The 15364-nt window shown below is 38.9% G+C and overlaps 1 protein-coding gene across 1 annotated transcript; it reads left to right on the top strand.

The window, feature by feature from the left end:
• The first annotated feature begins 981 nt into the window (after positions 1–981).
• Olr193 (olfactory receptor 193) lies at positions 982–1922 on the top strand. Its single transcript, NM_001000186.3, is given in 2 exon segments — positions 982–1841; positions 1844–1922. Coding segments are annotated over 2 exon segments (939 nt in total).
• The last annotated feature ends 13442 nt before the right edge of the window (positions 1923–15364 follow it).

Genomic DNA, 15364 nt, shown 5'->3' with positions numbered 1-15364 from the left:
ATTGGCTCTTTTTTCCTCTTTGTTGGTTTTGATCTCTTCTGTTTTTGTTGTTGCTGTTTGTTTTCTAATGAGAGATAGAAAGGATTTGGGTGGGTAGGCATGTAGGGAGAGGATCTGGAAGGAAGTGGGATGATAGGAAACCATAAACAAAATATACTATATAAAAAACTATTTTTAATAAAAAAGAAAAAATTCCCTGTCTAAAACAAGTTAATTTTCTTGCCATTAAAACTTATTTCCCCATTCCTATTTCTTAGGAAAGTTTAATTCTTACTGCCATGAAAACTAAAACAGTCGATTTTGTTGTTGTGTTGGCATAGAAGATGTGTTTTCTATTTCTTTAGTTTGTGCCACATTACCTTGATCAGATGACATTGAAAAATAGAGAATACTGAATGTTTAATTCTTTTCTTTTAAAAAAATTTTTGGGCTGGAGAGATGGCTCAGCAGTTAAGAGCACTGGCTGCTCTTCTAGAGGTCCTGAGTTCAAATCCCAACAACCACATGGCTGCTTACAACCATCTGTAATAGGATCTGATGCCCTCTTCTGGTGTGTCTGAAGAGAGCTACAGTGTACTCACATATATAAAAATAAACAAATAAATCTTTAAAAAAATATTTACAAGTTGCATGCATGTGTGTATGTATGGTGTATGTGTGTGTGCACTGATGTGCTTGCCTATGCTCTTCCTTATGGAAGTGAGGGATGATTTTGAATGGCTTTCACTGGTAGCCATCTTTCAAGCCATTCAGGAAGAGTCTTTTCAAAGAAGGGAATGGATTAGTGAATATGAAGTATTAAGTACAGAGCTTTTTGATAAGTTAATGATGATAATGATGATGATTTTAAAACTTCTTTGGGGCAGGTTCAACCTGAGTGGAAACTTGAGCTCTACGTTATCTAAAACATATCTTTTCTGTATAATTTCACTAACTTCATTATGTGAGTTTTGGATTTCTGGCTTGATTGGCATTTCTTCCATGGCATTATCCAATAACAACTCTGAAGCTCCCACTCCTGACTTCCTTCTCATCTGCTTCCCCAACTTCCAGACCTGGCAGCATTGGCTGTCCCTGCCCCTCAGCCTCCTCTTCCTCCTGGCCATGGGGGCCAATGCCACCCTTCTCATCACCATCAGGATGGAGGCCTCTCTGCATGAGCCCATGTACTACCTGCTCAGCCTTCTGTCCCTGCTAGACATTGTGCTCTGCCTCACAGTCATACCTAAGGTCCTGGCCATCTTCTGGTTTGACAATAAATCCATCGGCTTCTCTGCCTGCTTCCTCCAGATGTTTGTCATGAACAGTTTCCTGACGATGGAGTCTTGCACCTTCATGGTCATGGCCTATGACCGCTATGTGGCCATCTGTAAGCCTCTGCAGTATCCGTCCATCATCACTGACCAGTTTGTGGTTAGGGCTGCCATCTTCATTATAAGCCGGAATGCCCTTTTTTCTCTCCCTGTTCCCATCCTTTCTGCCAGACTAAGGTACTGCGCTCATAATATCATCAAGAACTGCATCTGCACCAACCTGTCAGTGTCCAAGCTCTCCTGTGATGACATTACCTTCAATAAACTATATCAGCTTGTAGCAGGTTGGACCCTGCTGGGCTCTGACCTCATCCTCATTGTCCTCTCCTACTCTTTTATCTTCCGTGCTGTGCTCAGGATCAAAGCAGAGGGAGCTGTGGCCAAGGCCCTGAGCACATGTGGTTCCCACTTCATCCTCATTCTCTTCTTCAGCACAGTCCTGCTGGTGCTGGTCATCACTAACCTGGCCAGGGAGAGGATTCCTCCGGATGTCCCCATCCTGCTCAATATACTTCATCACCTCATCCCCCAGCTCTGAATCCCATTGTTTATGGGGTGAGAACCAGGGAGATTAAGCAGGGAATTCAGAACTTGCTGAGGAGGTGGTAAGAGGTACCCAGCCACCTTTAGATCTCATAATAAATAATAGGAAAATAGGAAATCACTTTTATATTGAAAAGGAATTAAAATTTTGAAGGCTAAATGATTTTGACTCTGATTTTTTACAAACATCTTAGGCAGTATAAGAAACATTCACTTTCAAATTCTTTACTGCTGTTTTAAAGGAAACATTGTTATGAAGAAAATGGATGCAAGCTTCTGTGACTTGCAGGAAAAGACCAGCAGGATTTGTAAAGGACACAGAGTCCTTATCCATTCCTATATGACTCATTGTGGTAGAGCCCTGCCTGGTCTTCTGTCTGTCTGTCTGTCTGTCTGTCTGTCTGTCTGTCTGTCTGTCTGTTTTTGCCATGAAGGGATAGTTTGGACAAAACACTGACAATATGTGGTTCTTGAGGTGGAGCTCTATTCTGAGCACAACTCATTTATTTTTGGCAAATGTGCCTTTCAGTGGCTTTCTAGATCAATCTCTTTCTCCCTCTCCCTCCTGTTCCCTTACCCCTGCTCTCATCTCTTCTATTTTACCCTCCTATAGCCCAGGCTACTCTCACTTTATACTATATTTGGAAGACACTTCCTATTTTTAAATCTAAAATATTGTTTATTATGTGTGTCTAATTGTTTTCCCTGTCAGGCTTCCTGATGTCTGTGGAAGCCAGAAGACAGTTTCCGGTCCTGAATGCTGAATCATAGATAGTTGTTAGGTTCTATGTAGGTGCTGGGATTGAAACGTAGGTTTTGTGCAAAAGCAGAAATCACTACTGAGCTATCTCTCCAATCCTGGATTTAGAAATTTTCATCTGAATTTTGACACTGGCTGAGTCTACTCATGATCCATCCCAAGTACAAATGAGTTGATTTATTTATTTGTTCTACTACAGTGCTTGATAAAGTTTCCCACCACAAAAACTCCAGGATTTGTTTTCATAGTCAAATGTCATCCACTATTTTTCGATTTTCCCCCTAATCATGGCAGCAGAAGGCATGCCAAAATGGATGGATAAAAACCAATAACGTCTCAGCCCTACACAGAGCTACAGGCAACTGAGGAAAGGGAGTGGGAGAGGTTGTCTTTTCCAGGGAAGAACACACCAATTGGTTGTCCAGTGCTAAATTGTCAGTTCTGAAAACATATATAATATTATACAGACTGGGCAGGTTATATTTAGGTATATATGCATGTAATAACGATTAATAAAAAACTATGCTGTGAATTTGAAGAGCATGAAAAAGCATACGGGTCTGTTTGGAGGGAAGAAAGGGACAGGAGAAATGTTGTAATTATTTTAGAATCTCAAAAAGAAAAAAATAAATTGAGAGGAAGTTGGGACAATATGGAAGAAGTTAGAGGGGGTAAGGGAGTCTTAGGCTTTATTGTTAAGGATGATATAGCTAAGTTACATGGTAGACCTATCATACTCATCAGAAGAACACAGTGACTTAAGCTGTAACACGAGGGAATGGGATTAGATGTAAGGAAGAAAATCCGTTCTGCACACAGATGTTTACAGACGAGTCTTCCACACAACTGATCTAGACTGAGTCTAGCTGACATGTGGGATAAGAGTAAACACTGAACACAGCTGCCTTGAGAGAGGTGCTCACTCTGACACTCAATGACTGGTTTCAAAACTGTCAACTTGAAGTCACAAGGCTGACTGTGTAAGCAGTGCTGAAGGCTGAGTCATCTGTCACCTTGACACTTCTCCTGCGGCCTCATGGCACAGCACTCAGTAGTTGTTCCTGGGGAGTCTGCATCCCACATCTTCCCCTCTTACCTGTCAGATCCAGGGTTTCAGGATCTCCTCCTTCCTCTTTCCAATGTGACTTCTCATTGCATGCTTTTAACTGGTTAATGCACTTCATTTCATTCCAAGTTTATCTTCAGTGCACAAATGCATTTCTCTGCGTCCCTAAGCTCCTACACCCAACGTTCAAAGCTGCTGGCTGACCCATCTTTCCCAGTCATCCTACACTTGCCTGTCTATGTTATGTCAATATTTGTGTGAATAAACCCTTATCTATGTTTCCACATTGAAAACTGTCTTTACTAATTTTTACAACTGATACTTTTGTCTTTTCAACACTCCCCATTGACTTTACCTTTAACATCCCGCAGCCATTATTTTTTTTTGTCAGCCCCCTGTATTACTGCCTGAGTACACACTCCATGTTTCTTTCACCTGAAAATTTCTATTATACCTCTATTTTTGTATGTCTCATCTTAATCATTTCTCCACCTTGAAGACAGGATCTTCCTAAAATTCTGCTACTGCCATGCCATTCCTATACGTAAAACACTTTGGTGTATACAATGCACAGAATAAAGTGCACACTGGCATGGCAGATTTTGAGAGTCTTCACAGTACTGCATCCTAGGAGTTGTGTGTTTTCCAGTCACACATATGTCTTTCTATCACCATTGGAACGATGTTCTTTTTTTTTTTTTTTTTTTTTTTGGTTCTTTTTTTCGGAGCTGGGGACTGAACCCAGGGCCTTGCGCTTCCTAGGTAAGCGCTCTACCACTGAGCTAAATCCCCAGCCCCTGGAACGATGTTCTAATTATACAATCATGTTGGGAAATCTGGCTTCCTACCTAAGGTTGTAATCTACCTTGTTTGGATAGCTCCTCTGAGCTCTGTGCAAAATTAAGGACTCCCTTTTCTTAGTGGGGCTTCCTCTTCTATGTCTGACCTTATCTGGGGAGCCACACCTCCAGTCTTCTACCTGAGAAATGTTATCTATTCTTTGGCAAACTTACAGTTTTCACTTCTTTCCCAACAAGAACATGCCCAGCAAGTGCCTGGGATTATTGGATTGCCTCTCATGCAAATGAGGCATCCTCAGTACTTTAAACTCTAACCAATGGTTTTACATTCCCCTATAAAATTCCTTTCCACTCTCTAAGGTTCATATGTAGACTTTCTTCACCCCAAATAAAGTGTATGCACACCAGCTATTTCAGCTATACTCTGAGATATTTCATTGAGTATCCTCTAAGAGTTGTATCACTAAAATCTCTGCAGAAGGCTTTCCTCAGACAAGTACCCAGACAGATGGGGATCCAGCAGGCCCCATCCTTTCTGGAATTTGCTTCAACCTTCCAGCCTGGTGTACAGTGGCTTCTGCATACCCTAGGGAGGAAACCGAGGGTGCACGACCACAGCTGGCCCCCAACTTGCATATCACACAATTGCACAGGCCTACTTACATGGGACATTTGTGCTCCTCTCTGCTCCTTCCTTTATCTAAATTGGTCCATCTCATGGACTGAAATCCAGATTCCAGTGCCCTCTCCTTCACAAAGACTCACAACAGTATCCCAACCCTGAAAATATTGTCCATATTTTACAATTCTTCTTTATTATACCATTCTGATTTATCGTCATTGTAAAAATTCTTTCAGTGTCTTATAATCTTTGAAATAGATCTGATTGAACCCAATAATCACAACCCTCTCTATTAATTCTTCACAACAAATAAATTTATTTTAAAAGTGAAAACTATGTCTATTTCATATTTGAGTGTAAAATTTTGGCTGACTACTTAAAATTTCTAACCTTTGATTTCTGTTTTTATATTGGATATTTTATTTATTTACATTTCAAATGTTATCCCCTTTCCTGGTTTCCCCTCCAGAAACCCCCTATCCCATCCTCTCTTCTCCTGCTTCTATAAGGTGGATAGAAGCACTCCTGCCTCCCCGCCCTGGAATTCCCCTACACTGGGGCATCAAGCCTTCTCTTTCTATTTTGTGGAATTGTTTGAAGAGTGTTGGTATTAGGTCTTCTTTGAAGGTCTGATAGAATTCTGCATTAAACCTACCTTGTCCTGGGTCTTTTTTGGTTGGCAGGCTTTTAATGATTGCTTCTATTTCTTTAGGAGTTATGGGACTGTTTATATGGTTTATCAGATCCTGATTTAACTTTGGTACCTAATATCTGTCTAGAAAATTGTCCATTTCAACCAAATTTTCCAGTTTTGTTGAATATAGGCTCTTGTAGTAGGATCTGATGATTTTCTTTGTATTTCCTCAATTTCTGTTATTTCTCCATTTTGATGTCTGATTTTGTTAATTTGGATACTGTCTCTGTGCCCTCTGGTTAGTCTGGCTAAGGGCTTATCTATTTTGATTTTCTCAAAGAACCACCTCCTGGTTTTGTTGATTCTTTGTATAGTTCTTTTTGTTTCTACATGGTTGATTTCGGCCCAGAGTTTGACTATTTCGTCTGTCTACTCCTTTTGCATGTATTTACTTTTGTTCTAGAGCTTTCAGATGTACCCTCAAGCTGTTAGTGTATGCTCTCTACAGTTTCTTTTGGGAGGCACTCAGCGCTATGAGTTTTTCTCTCAGCACAGCTTTCTTTGTGTCCCATAAGTTTGGGTATGTTGTACCTTCATTTTCATTACATTCTAAAAACGTTTTTAATTTCTTTCTTTATTCCTTCCTTGACCAAATTACCATCGAGTACCACTCTGTTCAGCTTCCTTGTGTATGTAGGCTTTCTGTTGTTTTTGTTGTTATTCTAGACCAACCTTAGTCCATGGTGATCTGATAGGTTGCATGGGGTTATTTCAATCTTCTTATATTGGTTGAGGCCTGTTTTGTGATAGATTATATGGTCAGGTATGAAGTAGGTACCATGAGGTTCTGAGAAGAAGGTATATTTTTTTTGTTTTAGTTCTATACATAATTGTTAAATACATTTGGTTTATAATTTCTGTTAGTTTCACTGTGTCTCTGTTTAGTCTCTGTTTCCATGATCTGACCATTTTTGAGAATGAGGTGTTGAAGTCTCCCAGCAATATTGTGTGAGGGACAATGTATACATTGAGCTTTAGTAAAGTTTCTTTAATAAATGTGGGTGCCTTTGCATTTGGAGCATAGATGTTCAGAATTGAGAGTTCACCTTGGTATATTTTTCCTTTGATGAGTATGAAGTGTCTTTCCTTATCTTTTTTTTGATAATTTCTGGTCAAAAATCTATTTTTTCAATATTAGAATAGCTACTCCAGTTTGTTTCTTCAGATCATTTTCTTGGAAAAAATTTTCCAGCCTTTTACTCTGAGGCAGTGTCTGTCTTTGTCACTGACGTGCATTTCTTGTATGCAGTAAAATGCTGGGTCCTGTTTACATATCCAGTCTGTTAGTATATGTCTTTTTATTGAGGAATTGAGTCCACTGATGTTAAAATATATTAAGGAAAAGTGATTGTTGCTTCCTGCTATTTTTGTTGTTAGAGAAGGAATTATGTTTGTGTGGGTATCTTCTTTTGGATTTGTTTAAAGATCAAATTTTTACATTTTCTAGGGTGTAGTTTCCCTCCTTGTGTTGGAGTTTTCCATCTATTATTTTTTGTAAGGCTGGATTTGTGTAAAGATATTGTGTAAACTTGGTTTTGTCATGGAATATCTTGGTTTCTACATCTGTGTTAATTGAGGATTTTGCTGAGTATAGTGGCCTGACCTGGCACTTATGTTCTATTTTAGCCTGTGTGACAACTGTCAAGGTTCTTCTGGCTTCTAGAGTCTCTGGTGAGAAGTCTGGTGTAATTCCGAATGGTCTGCCTTTATATGTTACTTGACCTTTTCCCCTTACCTCTTTTAATATTCTTTCTGTTTTTCGTGCATTTGATGTTTTGACTATTATGTGATAGGAGAAATTTCTTTTCTGGTCCAATCTATTTGAGTTCTGTAGGCTTCTTGTATCCTTATGGACATCTCTTTCTTTACATTAGGGAAGCTTTCTTCTATAATTTTGTTAAAGATATTTACTGTCCCTTTAAGTTGGGAATCTTTGTTCTCATCTATACTTATTATCCTTAGGTTTGGTCTTCTCATTGTGTTCTGGATTTCCTGGATGTTTTGGGTTAGGAGCTTTTTGCACTTTGCATTTTCTTTGACTGTGTTTTGTCAATGTTTTCTATGGTGGCTTCTGCACATGAGATTATCTTTTCTATCTCTTGTATTCTATTGGTGATGCTGGCATTTATGACTCCCAGATCTCCAGGGTTGTCTCCATTTGTGATTTCTTTATTGTTTCTATTTCCATTTTTAGATCCTGGATGGTTTTGTTCAATTCCTTCACCGGTTTGACTGTGTTTTCCTATAATTCTTTAAGGGATTTTTGTGTTTCCTCTTTAAGGGCTTGTACCTGTCTACCTGTGTTCTCCTATATTTCTTTAAGAGAGTTATTTATATCCTTCTTAAAGTCCTCTATGATCATCATGTGATGTAATTTTTAAATCCAAATCTTGCTTTTCTAGTGTGTTGGTGTATTTAGGTCTTCCTGTATTTGGAGAAGTGTGTTCTGATGATGCCAAGTAGCCTTGGTTTCTGTTGCTTAGGTTCCTGTGCTTGCCTCTTGCCATCTGGCTATCTCTGGTGTTAATTGGTTTTGCTATCTCTAAGTGGATCCTGTTCCTTCTGTGAGCCTGTTAGCCTATGAGCTTGTGATCTTAGGTGTGTCAGCACTCCTGGGAGACCAGCTCTCTCTGGGCAGGATTTGGATAAGGAGAGCTGTGTTACATGATTAGTTAATTAGTTAACCAGGCGCAGATAGAGACTGGAAGGACCTCTTCACAATTGCTCCATGATTCCTGAGCCCTCCTGTCTTCTGGTGGGTCCCTCTTTGGTCAGTCATTGGAGCAAAAATGTTCATTTCCCCTGTGAACTTAAGAGTGACAGCACAACTGGGAGACTAGTTCCCTTCAGTGGGATTTGGGTACAAAGCACTGTGCCACAGGATTAACTCCAGGGCACAGATAGAGAATGAAAGTTGATTTCTTATCCAACAGTAAAATGAGTAATGTTATGTATGCAATTTGTTATAAATATTTAGCCAGTAACATATTCAAAATCTACATTCATGTTATTCTATAAATTATATGTCCCATTATTAACATTGCTGATAAAGGTGGGTAAGAATAAAATTTCAAATACCTTTTCATTTTTCTTGGTAGTAAAGTGTCCTTTGTGTTTTAAACTCTTTATTACTCTGTCTCTTGCTGTTGTATTGTAGTAATTCATTGCTATTGCCTCTGTGTATGCTAATGGTAGGCATAGAAAAGCCATCACATGGTTTTGTCTGCTTCATCTGATTCACTCTTCAATAGTTACAATAAAAATTTGGTATGATATGTTCATGACTTTCTGTATTGAGACAGGTATACTCTGAAACAGTATTGATCTCAGCAAGGGCTCAGAAATAAACCCATAAAGATTCAGGCATAACAGAATTCTTTTAGATTGCACGTCAATAGATCATTCTGAGTGACTTTTTAATAAATCAGTAATGACTGTAACAGTGCCCTGAGACATTGTATAATAACTACCAAATACCTACTTCCTATGAGAGCACATCTCCTAAGTTTTCCTTTTTTTCTCCCTAATCTTAAAGGAATAGAGGTAGTTCAGTTGAGTGCTCCATGATAATTTATCCAAGTACACAAATTCTCCCATCAGTACTTAGTACTCTACACACAGAGAGTTTATTCTCTTTTTTAGTTATCCTCTTCTGATGCAAGCCTGCTTCTTCATTTTTCAGCAGAAAAGCAAGAGTACCATTATGCATTTGGCAAGTGTATTCATAGCTTTTATAGGAGCATTATCATGGGTATGAAGGGTAATGATCTGCTCCCTCTTTGGTCTATGGCTTGTGTGTCCAGAATAAAAGCCAGGAGCTGTTTGTATTACTAATTGGTCCTCTGTGAACCTTACAAAAACCAGAAAAGCCTTTGTCTTCAGGAATCTGAAGAGAGAAATGCATTTAACTTTCTAAGCAGGAAGTAAAAGGCAGAAAGCACTGGGCTATAATTCCCTCACAGCCATGCAGATCCAGTCCAAGCCATCTGTCTTTTGTCAAGTGGTTCTTGAGCTCTGTAGGGCAGTCTGACATGTCTCCTTTTCTTCTCAATTATAATCCTTTCATTGCTGTGTCACTGCACTGAATACTTTGCACTGTAAGACCACTCAATCCCTGAAAAGTGGAATTATGTCTTACTGAGGGAAGACTTCCCAGAACATGATGCAGTACACTTGGAATCTAATTAATCTTACCTATGACTGGGTAAAGAAACACACACCCAACTGCTGAAATTATATAATAAATAAGTAAGAATGATAAAAAAATTTAAAGGACTTGAAATTGTGGGAACTTGATGAAGCAGAGGCTGGACTTTGGGACAAGGACATCATAATAAAAAGAAGAGTGTGTACTGGGAGGTGATCCCTGAGCATTGATGTTCCCCACCGTACATGACACTCTGTGCTTCATGGGTGAGGGGGCTCTGCTGAATCTCAGCTGTAAGAGACAAGTCATAGTTCTAGATGTACACAGAAAAGAATGGATTTGATGGTTACTAGAAGACACTTCTTTGACTGCCTCTAGTGGGCAGGAAGGCTCCTCTCTTGGCTGTGACCCGACTCTCTTTAATCTCCTCAACAGTGTAGTGAATTCCATGAAAGTTCAGGAAAGAGAAAGATAAGAACACAGCCAGAGGTGTAGAAACAGTGGCTCCATGTTAAATGATCTAAGAGGAAGACACAAAGCACTCAGAGGCACAGGTCCAACTATCACATTTCACAGAACCTAATACTACAAGCAGGACACTGTATTCCTTGTGTCTAGGCTGCACTCAAGAATTTACCCTTTGAATTTGAAGGTTTATGTCAGCTATGAAGAAGACAGACTCAACAGCAAGGATAGTACTTAGAATGGGGGAATCTTGAGATTCGGGAAGGTTCTACTAAGAATTTTCCCCCAACCCACAGTTTCCAGACACCATTCCAGCCTCCACAGTGACACACTGCTCTAGCTTTGGAGTGAGGATGGGGAGACTTAGTACTTAGAATGGCTGCATAGCAATTTCTGAATGTTGAAGAGAAAATTAAACACATCATTCATGGTCTATGAAGCTAATGCTTCTGAAGTTGTCAACACTAATACTAAGAGTAGCATCCTCCTGGGCTAGTGTGCTATGTGGATGAGGAAAGGAGACCATGCAGAAAAGCTTGGGGGTGTCTCAGGCCGACTTTGAAGTTCAATGAGATCACCAGGTGTCCTGTGAACAATGAACTTGTAGCAGTGTGCCCTCCAGGATCTTTGTGTCTAGGTACTTAACTCTCTTTGATAGTGCCCATGCCAGCCCTGTAATAAACAAACCTTCTGACTCAGGGGAACAATATCTAAAAACACTAAGAGATGCTGGACTGGAGAGAAAGCCCAGTTAGTCAGATGTCTGCAGTGCAGGCACTGTGGGACAGAGACAGCAGATGTGCCATTTCACTGGCCAGCCTAAGTCAGTGAGCTCAGGATCAGCGAGGAACCCATTCTCAAAAAATATGAGATGGAGAGAGACTGAGAAAAACACTTGCCATCTAACTCTGACTTCATTATGCAGGTGCATCCATGTACACACATGCACAGATCCACAAAATCGTGTACATACACCACACACACACACACACACACACACACACACACACACATACGGAAACATACACATAAGTTGACAACAAAGATCGGTTAAACTGGTGGTTATTGCAGAATTGTAACCCTACCAAACAATCTGAGAAAGAATCATCATTAAGGGCTGTGAAAAACATTAGCTCTCAGTAAGCTTCTCCCAACATGAAGTTCTAGATCTGATCTCGTTTCCTTAGCCTATGGTCTGTGTTTCATCTTGTTGCTGGTTGTGAAATTATGAAAGTCCCTTTGTGATGTCTCCTTAAAGGAGGGACCATGACTGTGAACAGGTTCTGAGAAAGGGTGTTAATATCAATTGCCGGAAGACTTGCAGCACAATTACAGTGTAACATAAATATTATTAACAATCAAAGTTTTATAGTTTAAAGCTGAGCTATGTTAGGTCCACAACAGGAAGGTCTTCCAGGAGTAGGTGATTTACAAAATACCCCTTGGTGCAAATCAGTAAACAGAATTATTGGTTGAACGTGGGAGTGTGGGTAGGTAGGCTGAGGGTGTCAGCATGAAGAACGAGATAAAGATAAGAAAGAGTTGTCTTCCACTATTGTTCTTTAATTTTTGTAACAGGGCCTCTCACAAAACCTGGAGCTCACCATTTTGGCTATACTGACTGAGTAATCAGCCTCTAGCATCCAGCTGTCTCCAACCTACTAGATCTGGGATTACAGATGTAAAACCCCAGGCTTGGCTTGTTATGAGTGTTGGGAATCTGAACTCAAGTCCTGGTGCTTGTCTAGAAACACTTTATGCACTGGATGCTTTCCTCAGCTTCAATGGAATATATATTAAATTTTGAAAGATTTTTAGTTAAAAAGTGTTCATTGATATATAGCTTCATAAAAAGTCAAGGAGTTCCTGCATTACATCCCTGCTTAAACATGTTTTCTAAGAGTATTCTTCATCTTGAAGTAGTTAAGATCTTATGTCTGGAAATATTTGCTTTCAAATGTATCATCTATCTATCTGTCCATCTGTCTGTCTATGTATCTATGTATCTATGTATCTATGTATCTCTATCTATCTATCTATCTATCTATCTATCTATCTATCTATCTATCATCTATCTATCTACCTGCTTAAAATGTGCTATATAATTTTATTTTAGTTACCTTTCTTTTACTTCCTCAACATTGTTCCATATTGTGTTTCTCTTCTGTGTCTCCTTACCTAACTCCATGAGGAATAGGCTGTATACTCCCAGTTCAGATACCTAAAGTGGCTTTAACCCCTGTGGGCAGTGAGAAGAGAAGGGATGGAGAGGAGCTTGGGGCATGAAAATTCCCTTCAGCATCTTTGCAAGTCTGGTCTAAATAGTTCAACCAACTGTCATAAACAGCATTTGTGGGAGCTACTCTGGGAGCTGCTGATATTGGCTTAGAATCAGGACTCTTTGAGGAAGAGATGGTCGTGTGGTTGGTGACATGGCTGTCTAATGCAGGCAGGAAGAAGGACTCCTTTTAATAGGATTATTGCAAGCCTGATGTTAAAATTTTAGATTCTATCCCTACTTTTTATTGGGTTTTTCATTTTCCAGTGTGAGTTGAACACTACTCATTTAGAAAACAGATATCATCAGGTTAAAGATTCATAAATTATAACAATACTTTCATCATTATCTATATGAGCCAGAAACCAGAAAATTCTCAGTAAATTTATGTTAACAAGTACAATTCAGCCTCCATAAAAAGTCTGCTGTACAGGTTTCAGATGACTGAAGGCCAATAATCCTGGCTCCTTAGTTACCCTTCTGGGTTCTGCTTTACATGTTAGTGCCCTCTTGCCTCTTGGGCTGGATCAGATCATCTCTTCCATTGCTCAACCTACCGTATTCCTTAGAAAACTCTAGTCAGGATATGGATATAGTTCTTTATCCTCATTTTATTGTTCTATGGAAAAGAACTTCATAACCAGCTGGAAATGATAAAGATAATTTTCTATGAGGACATTTATTTCTTTAAGCTGACTATCATCTAGCTAAGGTAAGTTTGTCTGCTTTATAGGAAAAGATAGATATGCTTTTATTTGAGTTTGTTTGTGTAGCTGTACTTTTAAAATTCAATTTCTACTCTTTTGATCTTCACTCCTTTGCATTTCTTTATTAACCCTAATTAGTATTAATTTTCAGATATTTCTTACACAAAAAAATAATGTGCCTACTGCCACATTTGATGATATGTAAAAAACTTCCCATTCCCCAGTAAATGGTAACTATGTTGGTTAATAAAAATATAGATATTAATTCCCTGCTTGAAGGAAGGTGTGAGAGAAGAGGAGGATGTGGGCTGGGTGGAGGCACAGGGTTGCTGTTGTTTGGACAGCTAGTCTTTGGACAATACCGGCATGGTAAGGTGTGCTGGGACAATGACTGTTTGATTATCTCTGTACTTTGTGGATTTCCATTCTGAAGCAAAGAAGATCCATTCAAAGAAATTCACAAAGAAATTCCTAAAGAGAGGCTATTTAGAAAAAGAAAGCAAAAGCATAATTTTGAATGGAACTACATAAAATAAGTTCCCAGATACCATTTAAAAACAACAGATGTCATTGAATTAACATCAAGATTACCTTCCCATGTTAATCAAAATGAAAAGAAAAGTACATACAAGTATTGGCTCATACTGTACTCAATAGCATTTGGATCCACACATGGTTTGTATTATATTTTTGCTCTAGACTTTTATGGTACTGGGAAGCCTTTGTAGGGTGATAACTTAGTAGGTAAACACAGAAGAGTAAATTAGTTTCTTTCTACCTTCAAAATGCCTTTGGCTTCTCACACTTACTCCTTGCCTTTGAGAAAATCACTACTGTTCTTTCAGATGAGGGAAGGAATCTGACCATACATAAGAGACCTCAGCCCTCAATAGGACCACTATCATTACTGAGTTAAAATTTGCCAAGTGTGGGCTTTCTCAGAACATTAAAAGCATAGCTCCACTGTGACATACCCACCAATGCTCAGAGAATAGCCCTGGTGTGGAAACAATGTAACACTTCAGTTCATTACATGTTTTATAAGGTAGTTATCACTTACGAGGCTAATGGGAAGCTGCTAATGACTCATAGAGAATTCCCAGGAGTCAGTTGATTGTATCCAAAAACTGCTTGCTACTAAAATCTCTTGTTCTTATCCCACCCATTGTCTAGTATATTAGATGATATTTTTATTATATTTATCTTTGAGTCTATATTTTTGTCATCAAGGTTGTTTCCCTGTCCAAATGAAGACTGTATGTCCAATGAAGTTACCAGATACATTCTGGTGATGCCCTTGGGTCTAGCTACAGATTTGTCTGTTATATCTTCTCTTGGAAGAAAAAAAGACAGACAGTCCAGTGAAGTCTTAATGATCAGTTAGCTTTAAGGCCTGAGTATTTTGTTTCAGTGATGGAAAAATGCATAATCCAAGTGTTTTTACTTAATATAATTAAGAAAAAGTAGCATTATTTACCTATGCCTTATATTTTTCCTCTGTGAAGTTAAATAATGGCATTCTATTTTAAGAAGGATGCTAATATAATGTATTAATCAAATTGGGTGTAAAGAAATGAAAAGCTATATAGACAGGAATTATCCAAGTAAAACTATGTCAATTCTCAGAGGCTTTTTAATAGAATGGATGGGGACCTAGGAAAATGCCAGATTACCTCTTATGATCTTCAAATTATTTATTTAGTACATGTGTCCCATGTATTCCATGGCACATGTGTGGAGGACAAAAGATAACCTGTGGGAATCAGTTCTCTTCTTTCACCATGTAGGTCCAAGAATTCAATTCAGGTCATTAGACTTGCCAGCAAGGGTCTTTACCCATAGAGCCCTCTTACTACTTTTGAATGATTATTGTATGCCATCTACTTGTGGGTATTTATAGTGTGTGGATGATTTATTTTTCTTCTAGCCCCAAGGTTTTCAGGTGTCAGTCATGATCAGAAGGCAACAC

This window comes from Rattus norvegicus, chromosome 1 (assembly GCF_021556685.1).
Source record: "Rattus norvegicus strain SHRSP/BbbUtx chromosome 1, alternate assembly SHRSP_T2T, whole genome shotgun sequence".
In the NCBI taxonomy this organism is placed as follows: Eukaryota; Metazoa; Chordata; class Mammalia; order Rodentia; family Muridae; genus Rattus; species Rattus norvegicus.
This window is presented reverse-complemented; position numbering and strand designations above follow the sequence as displayed.